The sequence below is a fragment of the Herpailurus yagouaroundi genome, unplaced genomic scaffold (genome assembly GCF_014898765.1).
Source record: "Herpailurus yagouaroundi ecotype Mexico unplaced genomic scaffold, PumYag 100, whole genome shotgun sequence".
Lineage (NCBI taxonomy): Eukaryota > Metazoa > Chordata > Mammalia > Carnivora > Felidae > Herpailurus > Herpailurus yagouaroundi.
The window spans coordinates 7,556,839-7,566,248 of NW_024412391.1; the positions used below are offsets into that span (position 1 = coordinate 7,556,839).

General features: G+C 48.9%; 1 protein-coding gene across 1 annotated transcript in view; it reads left to right on the top strand.

The window, feature by feature from the left end:
* The first annotated feature begins 8,864 nt into the window (after window positions 1–8,864).
* MKRN1 (makorin ring finger protein 1) overlaps window positions 8,865–9,410 on the top strand; it is a 19,752-nt gene continuing 19,206 nt past the window's right edge. Inside the window, exon 1 of the mRNA XM_040471794.1 lies at window positions 8,865–9,235. Coding sequence (XP_040327728.1) covers window positions 9,051–9,235 — 185 coding nt within the window. The 5' untranslated portion in view covers window positions 8,865–9,050. The remainder of the gene's footprint in view (window positions 9,236–9,410) is intronic.

Consider the following 9,410-nt stretch of genomic DNA (forward strand, 5'->3'; position numbering starts at 1 on the left):
CTGTTAGGAAAAGGTCATTTATTACTGTTTAGTAAAACCTCAGTCAAGAGACCCTTCAGATGTATATCAGGGAGCCCTAAGTTTGGAGTACGATTGCCAAACATCTATCATGGGCTAGAGGTAAAGGAAGTTTCCAAAGGAATTCTGATATGTTCAGGTAGACTTACAGGATCCTGGGGAGTCGGGCTAAGATTGTCTTTTCTCTCCAGAGGAAGATCGCTGCTTTAAGGACTTGTCAAGGGGCTGTAGGCAGTAAGGAAATAACAACTTCTCACTTGCCTTAGTTCCCCCCATCAGGACTGTATATGGGAACAACCTGCATGGGGGACGTTTTCATAAAATCTGGCTAATGCCCATACTCTATGACGTGGCCATGCCAGTAGTAGTTTCTCCAACAGACCTAATCTCCCATTTACAAAATCTGCGTAAAACGTGATGAATTCAAGCACTGTTTATTATGCTAAGAGACTGAGAACGCACCAGTTATTCCTAATAAGGGAATGGGTCATAGAAACGATGGGATACATCCCCATAGCAGAGGTATGCAAGTATTATAAAAAAGAATGGTTTCCTTTAGGTTCTAATAGGGAAAGAACTCCGAATATACTGCTGTTTAGGTGGGGAGAGGAGGGGAGGCGTATAGCCTGTCACTAGTTTTATTTACAAGAGGAGGAAAAACCTAGACATTTATTTGAATATGCGTAAGATAGCTCTGAAGGATATACAAATTAATGAAAAGCAGTAGTTGGCTGTGGAGGGGGATGGAGCTGTGAGGCCCGGAGAATGGAATGGGAGTTCCCATGAGTTCACCTCACTCCTTGGTGACTCAGAAAGGACACTGGGTTGAGTTGTTGCACGAAGAAAACTTGTATTTCAGCAAAGGAGATCATGGGGGATGGCTTCCAAAGTTGGGGCTCCTGGAGAGGTGAATAGGTTCCTTTGGCTTGGGGTTAGGATGAATATTTAGATTGGAAGGCTTGTCTGTACCAAAGGAGAGGCAGCCGCGAGGGTCGCGCATCCGCCTTAAGGAAACACGCCTACACACACGTTGTTATGCAAATGAGCCCGAGGCTCCTCCCTGGGCTCTGATTTTAGTATTAATAACGAGGTAGAGGTGATTGTAGGTCTTTCCAGAGGTCACTCCAAGGTCCGTCTGCGCAGGCGCGAGTCAGGTTTGGCTCAAACGGTCTGGGTGGGAGATATTTGTCCGGGTCCTTGCCACCTCCTGCGGGGGGAGGTGGGGTTCGGGTTTCGTTTGCCTGTGTTAAGGGAAAAGTCGGAATGAAGAGCTTAGGGAAAAACGTAAGACGAAGGTTTGTGAGTACTAGCAGGTGGGCGGTAAAGGCCGGGTCTTGGAGTCTAGCTGGTGACATTTTTATACCCGTTGAAGAAAAAAATAACACTCCGTTAAGGAAGAACGGTGCAATGGCACTTGCGAAAGAAAAAGCATGGCAAGGTTGACTTCTGTTTAAAGGGGAGCCATCCTGGTGGGCATAGGGACTGCCACGGTGGGGGCGAGATTGGGTTCCACTTCGAGTACGGCTGGAGCAGCTGGCAATTTACCTCAAAGGAGCAAAATGCGAGCAGGTGGGGGGTAGGTGGGTGGAAACCACATCAGGTATAAGGGGCGCTTTGGCTAAACCGACCTACCCGGACTCTTGCTGAAGGCAAGCCAAGGTGACCACCTTTGAGGCAGCACACGGTGCAGCTGGCTCTCAGGGCCCCTGACAGACCAGGTTCGCCCACCTCCCAGTGACAGAACCCAAAGGCAGAGAAGGCTTTCCTAGAGGGAAAAACCACCTTAGGTTGACAGCCAGGCCCCCGGGATCCTGTGAGTCTGATTCAGCATATGAAAATCCTTTTGGAAGTTTCCTTTGTCTTTACCTCCCCCAACTCCAAAGTATAATTCATTGCTCCTCACTATCCCAGTGGGGCTTTTTCTACCCACCCCCTCCTGCCCGGGTCCTATTCTCCACCCCTCCCCGGTCCCGTCCCTCTGCTTTAGCAGAAACACCTTTCTGCACTGAACACGTCTCGAGAATTTCTTGGCCAATGGGTCTGAGCCCTACTTTAAACCGTATCAGTGGTGAAACTAAGAAATTGGGGCACCTGGATGGTTCAGTCGGTTAAGTGTCCGACTAAATGTCAGGTTATGGTCTCATGGTTCAGGAGTTTGAGCCCCACATCAGGTTCCCTGCTGTCAGCACAAAGCCCATTTCAGACCCTCTGTTGCCTTCTGCCCCTACCCCACTCACCTGCGTGCTCTCAATGAATAAACATTGAAGAAAAATAAGGGGGAGGGACACCTGGGTGGCTCAGTTGGCTAAGTGGCCAACTCTTGATTTCGGCTCAGGCCATGATCTCTAGCTTCATGAGTTCAAGCCCTGTATCAGGCTCTGCACTCACTGCATGGAGCCTGCTTCAGATCTCCCTGTCTCTCTCTTTCTGGCCCACTCCCGCTCGCACTTTCTGTCTCAAAAATAAACGTGAAAAATAAAATAAGGAATGTATTTCTGTAAGGCCAACACCACAAGACAGGGGACATCTCAAGTCTCCAAAGAAGTGCTGAAAATACTTCCAGGTTGTTCGTTTAAGTAGGCACTGTGCCCAAGTGTGGATCTTGAACCCACAAACCTGAGGTCAAGAGTTGCATGCTCTACCCACTGATCCAGCCAGGCGCCCTACTTCCAGGTTTATACAAGGGAAGTGGGACATAGGTGGGTGGGTACTGGTCCGGTCCCTCCCTGTCTCAGGGGAGGTCAATCGTGGGTGGGGTCTTGCTGGCTCCTGGTAGTTCTCAATTGCTTGAGGAGGTAGTTTCAGTTCGCAGCAGGGGATGCTTTGCCCCGCAGGGTCCTTTGCTTCAGTTAAGAAATCAGCTGGAAAGGAGGATTTAGTCTGTAAGAAATTAGTAGGAGATTAGTCTTGAGGTCAAGATGGAGGTGAAGTCCTGAGCCTGATCAGATACGGAGGGTGGAGGGTTCTGGCTAAACCAATTTGGCAGGATTCTTGCTAAAATTAGGCCATCAAGGGGCGCCTGGGTGGCTCAGTCAGTCGGTTAAGCGTCCGACTCCAGCTCAGGTCACGATCTCAACGTTCGTGAGTTCGAACCCCGTGTCGGGCTCTGGGCTGATGGCTCAGATGCTTCCGATTCTGTGTCTCCTTCTCTCTCTGCCCCTGCGTGAACGGGGATTCATGCTCTGTCTCTGTCTCAAAAATAAATAGACGTTAAAAAAAATTTGAAATTAGGCCATCAATGCAGAAATGAATGTGAGAGTCCAAAACTGAGACCTAGTTGAGAAGTTCAGGGGAGGCTGAGTAGAATTTGTAGAATTTGGCCAAAGATTCTCTTTGTCCTGTCTTTTTCTACTTTTACAAATATTTGAGTCATGTGGCTTCGTTGTTTACAACTTTTATGCAAACCAAAAATTGACACAGCATTAATTACAAAATAGTTTATAAATTGTGGGAGAGGGTATTTAAAAAGGCAGGAAACCGCTGACCTCTGAGAATATAAACCATACAGTGACTAAATTATTACTGAAATCGTTACTTGAATTTTTTTGTTACTTAGTTTTATTAATTAAAAAATTTTTTAATGTTTATTTTTGGGAGAGAGACCATGTGAGCAAGGGAGGGGCAGAGGGAGACCCAGAATCCGACTGAGCCACACAGGCACCCTTGTTAACTGTGATTACTGCCAGGTTAACATTTTCAAAGTTTGTGTCAGAGTACAACTAAACTTGTTCACAGCTGCCAGGCCAAGATGTCATGGCAGGATGACAGGCTTATCTTAACTCTTATTTTGTGGCCCTCAACCCAGGGGGACAAGTACGATTGATTGTGTCTGGACTGCAGGTCTGGTCTCCCTTTTAAATGAAAAGCTCCCTTAAAGCAGGACCTGATTTCCAGCACCTGCAGGGGAGGGAGCACGAGACTACAAGCTCAAATTCCTAAACTCTGCTCACTGTAGCTTCAAGGGCTGTGTAATCCTGCATGGTGTCACTGCCTGTCTCTACCTTGTCAGATTCAAAGGGACAAAGTAATCTGTGCTTGCCCCGTTGCAAAAGCCTGCTGTGAGGCTGGAAGTGGATATGGTAGGTGAAAAAGGCCTTGAGACAGGGAAACTAAAGAGACCCCATGGGGGAAAAAAAACCCACGTGTTTTTCTTTTTTCCCCCCCTTTGCTCCTTTTCCAGCTTCTATTCTTGCTAGGGCTTGTTCCCCCACCCCACTCTACAATACCCTGTACTGCAAATGGCAGATGCCCTCCTTGTAAGAGACGCAGAGATAATGAAATCTTTGGATAACATCGGAGGAGGCCGGGGACCTCAAACATTCTCCAAGACCACCGACCCCACACATCTTGACCCCAAGACCCCTGGCTCCAGGGATTCAGTGACGAATAAAGGACCCTGTCCTTGTTCTGACCAGTTCCCGGGCAAGAGGACACGTGCATCAGACCACAATTGCCAGTAAAAACCCTGGACCCCAAGTAAAGCCGAGACTTCTGTTCCTTTCCTTTCCTAGTCTCCCGGGCATTCTGTCTGTATGTCTCTACATATCTTGTGTACAATAAACTTGTCTACAGTAAATCTTGTCCACAGTAAACTCCGCTTTCACTTTCTGCTAGCTCACGTTTGATTTCCATCCTGTGAAGCCAAGGACATTCCTGGCTACTCCCGTGGGCCCCCCCTCCTTGGGTCCTCAGACCCCGACTGCCCACATCACTTTGAAAACCGTGTCAGGTAAAGTATAGGAGGACTAGTTACACTAGAAGTTTAGACGGTGAAACATTTGTTTAATGTTTATTTGTGAGAGAGACAGAGTGCAAGTGGGGGAGGGGCAGAGCAAGAGGGAGACCTAGAATCTGAAGCAGGCTCCAGCCTCTGAGCTGTCTGCACAGAGCCCAATGCCGGGCATGAGCCGAGCTGAAGTCCGCTGCTTAAGTGACTGAGCCACCCAGGTGCCCCGACAGCGAATCATTTAAGTATAAGCATATACCATGCAATATTTGGGATATACTTACATGAGAAACCAATTTATTTATCTGAAATTCAGATTTACCGGAGCACGACTGGCTCAGTCAGCAGGGCATGCAACTCTTGGTCTGGGGGTTGTGAGTTCAAGCTCCATTTGGGCATAGAGCTTACTTAAGAATATTTTAAGCTCTTTTTTTTTTTCTTTTAATTTTTTTGAATGTTTTTATTTATTTTTGAGACAGAGAGAGACAGAGCATGAGCAGGGGAGGGGCAGAGAGAGAGGGACACACAGAATGCAAAGCAGGCTCCAGGCTCTGAGCTGTCAGCCCAGAGCCCGATGCGGGGCTCAGACTCACAGACCGCAAGATCATGACCCAAGCTGAAGTCTGACACTCAACTGACTGAGCCACCCAGGCACCCCAGCTCTTTTTTTTTTTTTTTTAAGTTCACTTGATTCTGAGAGAGAGTGCATAGGAGGGGCAGAGAGAATCCCAAGCAGAACTCTGCCTGCTAGTGCAGAGCCCAATGCAGGGCTCGAGCCCACGAACCTTGAGATCATGACCTGAACTGAAGTCAAGTGTCAGACATCTAGCTAACATAGCCACTGAGGCGCTCACCCCCCCAGTTTTTAAAAATGAAATTCAGATATAACTGGGCATACTCTACTTTTAAATATGCTAAATTTGAAAAACCTATTTCCATATCCTAAAAACGTCAATGGAAACGGTAGCAAATATTTAGCGCTTGTGAAGGCCAGCAACTGTCCTGTGAACATATATTAACAGATTGGATACTTATAAGGAAAAGTATTTCACCAGTGAGGAAACTTGAGGCAGTAACTTGCCCGATGTCACACAACTACTATGTTCTCTCGTGATTCCTTTGTCACCTGGGTTTTCTGCTCTGGCCTGACTTTAATCTTTCTGTTCTCCTGACCAGTTAACTGTGTACCCTCCTTGTCAAGCTGGGTAACATTTTTTGTTTGTGTGTTTGTTTGTTTTAACGTTTATTTATTTTTGAGACAGAGCACGAACAGGGGAGGGGCAGAGAGAGAGGGAGACACAGAATCAGAAACAGGCTCCAGGCTCTGAGCTGTCAGCACAGAGCCCGACGCGGGGCTTGAACTCACGGACCATGAGATCATGACCTGAGCCGAAGTCGGACGCTTAACCGACCAAGCCACCCAGGCGCCCCACATTTTTGTTTTAATAAATATGATCGCTATGCTCAAGAAATGACAATAGCTTTGTGCAAAATTGTAATGGAGATGCCCACCATGTCCTTTCTTGGGACTCTTCCCTTCTCTCCTTCCCTGTGCCTGCCAAGTGTTCTTTTTTTTCTTTCTTGCTTTCTTTCTTTGTTTCTTTCTTTCATGTTTATTTTTGAGAGAGACAGAGACAACAGGAGCAAAGAAGAGACAGGGTTTGTGGGGGGGGCGGGGGGGGGAGAGACAGAATCCAAAGCAGGCTCCAGGCGGTCAGCACAGGCTGATGCAGGACACGAACTCACAGTGAGATCATGATCTGAGCCCAAGTCACTTAACTGATTGGGCTACCCACATATTCCTGCCAAGTGTTCTTGAACTGGCCCGATGCCCAGTCATTGGAGGTGGGTAATAACGTGTATGCTCCCGTGAGCATCCTCCCCAGCCTGGGGTCATCACCCTCTGGACCTTGGTATCTGAGAAGGTTCTTGGTGCTCTCCCATCACACCACACTGGAGGCCCTTTCTCCTACAATAAGCTGGCTATTTGGTACAGGAGAGCCACTCACTAATCAGTATTTCTTGAGTGAAGAAATGCAAGGGTTGCCCTTGTGCTGAACTTTTCTCCCAGTAATCTAAAACAGAGAGGACTCTAAGTTCATTTCCCCATAACACAAAACATCATTATTCCTATTGGTATGGATGGTGAGCCAAGGCATAGTAATTTTTATAACATGAGAGAATTCTTTCATTCATTGCCAAGGACTTACCCTGATTGAAACCCTACTTGGAGGACTTTGAGCAGAAACTGATGCTATCCATCATTCTGGCTGCAGGGTTGAGCAGGAAGATCAGAAATTCAGAACTCAGCTTGGATGGCACATGTGATCTTGGGGGCAGCCCTGGGTCCCATCCTCCCCCCATTTTAGGACTGAGTCTGGATTATTTCTGAAGTTATTGCCCATGGCCTTTCCAGGTGTGGCATTGAGGCTCATATCTTTTATGATCGCCTATGATTCCACTAAGGGCTCTGAGCTGGGTGCCAATGCTTTCCAGGTGATGGCAGCAATATGGAGACAAAGAATCCTTAATACACAAGAGGATTTCCCTAAAACAGAAGAATGCTTTCACATTAACTTAAACCTTTTTATGCTAAGGGACGTCACAGTAACATAAAGTGCTCATTTCTGCCCATCCCCCCCTTTAAAGTAATCTCTACATCCTGACATTGGTCTCAAACATAGAACTTCTAGATCAAAGAGACACATGCTCTACTGAGCCAGCCTGGTGCCCCTCCCCCACTTCCCTTTTAAAAAACAATGATAAAACTCAAAAAGACTATCAGGAATACGCCTATAGTCCAACAAACTCAAATTTATGATCCTGGCTACAGCAGGGGAGACCATGCAGCCAAGAAATGGGCATCTTGGAAGGGTGGTAGGGAGGGGCCTCTTACTGGGTTGGAGCTGGCTTGGGGAGAGACTAGCAAAAGAGGAACCAGTTCCGGATTGGGTACTGTCATAGGTGGGGCAGTTTAGGAACTGGGTGTCTCCAAGATCTTTGGGGAGTTTGGAGGGGAGGGAGCAATGAAGTGGGGGGGACGCAAAGACATTTGTTAAGAAAGCTGTTACCAAAAAAAAAAAGGGGGGGATTGTCTTTTTGCAGCCATGCTGAGGCCTTGGGAGAAACATTGTTTTCTGTTGGCTCTGTCACTGTTCTTATTTGTGTCTGTTAGGTACACTATGGTCTGGTTGCCAGTGGGGTGGATTTTCACTTTCTTAAGGTAGACTGAAGAAAAGCAAATCGAGGGCTTGGAAACTCAGGATTTAATATGCAGCATCTGAGAGGAGAGTGGACATTGATGGGGAAATAGAATTATATGCATTTTAATTGTCATAGTTTCACAAATGGCTGTGAGAAGCTGGGAAATTCCAGACACCTTTTGTTATTTGTCATCTGTTAACTATAGTGTGAAAGAATAGTGCTAAGGATTTTCCATGGGCTCTCATTTAATTTTTGCAACCACCTGTGTTAGGTGCCATTTTTATTCTTTGAAAGTCATTGTCTCATTTCATTAACTAATTACAGATCGAGAAAGCAGGAGCACTGAGGTAAATTAACTTGCTCAAAGGCACATAGCTAGGAATGGGGGAGACCAGGAGATCAGGGAGACAAGCTGAGTCCACAATCTTTGCTTGTCTACTATGCTAGTATCTTGGGCTCAGATCACACCCTGATCGGAGGCATAGAGAAGATTAAGTGTTTACTATGTACAAGGCACTAAGCTCAGTGCCTAATCCTCACAGCAACCCTGTGAGGGAGGGCCTACTAGCATCGCCATTTGAGAGATGAGGAAACTGAGGCTTAAGAGAGAATGGGTATCTAGCCCCAAGTTCGTTCAGCCAATAATTGGTAGAGCCAGCAAATGGGAAATTCTGGATTCCAATCCAAATCCCAATTCCCTCCCAACACAGCATCAGCTTCCACTAGGGAAGTACTCCTGGGTCTACATGCTTGAAACCTGCACTTCAGTTCCCTAGATGTGGAGTCTCGAGGGTGGGGGGGTGGGGGGACCGTGAGGGCGGGCCCACCTGGCGGAGCCCGGCCCTCGCCCCGCCCCCGCGGGCGGAGCTCTCTCCTCCGCCAATCAGAGGATGCTGGGGGCGGGCCGCGGGCGCTGCGGCTCCGGCCCGCAGTTCGAGCGGCTGGAGCGCTCGGGAGACGCGACGAGGGGCCGAGGGGAGCGAGCGGGCGCCCCAGTCTCCTTCCCCTCCCCTCCCCTTGCCTCGCCGCCTTCTCCGGCCGCCGGACCGGAACTATGTGATCCCGGAAGTTCCGGTGCCACTGCTGTGTGGGATAAACAGTAATGGCGGAGGCTGCAGCTCCCGGAACAACAGCCACAACATCAGGAGCAGGAGCGGCAGCGGCGGCGGTGGCAGCGGCCTCCCCCACCCCTATCCCCACAGTCACCTCCCCGTCCCCGGGGGCGGGGGGAGGGGGAGGCGGCAGCGACGGCTGCAGCGGCGGCTGGACTAAACAGGTCACCTGCAGGTGAGACGCTGCGCAGCCTGGCGCCGGGTGCCGGGAGGGAGGGGGGCCGAGGCGGCGGAGAGGACACGGAGGAAGGGGCGGGCGGTCTGCCGGGGGCGGGCGGAGGAAGGAAAAGAGCGGCGTTTGGCCGCCGCGGCCTCCCCGCCCGCGCTGCGTCAACCCCCGCCGGCCGCCG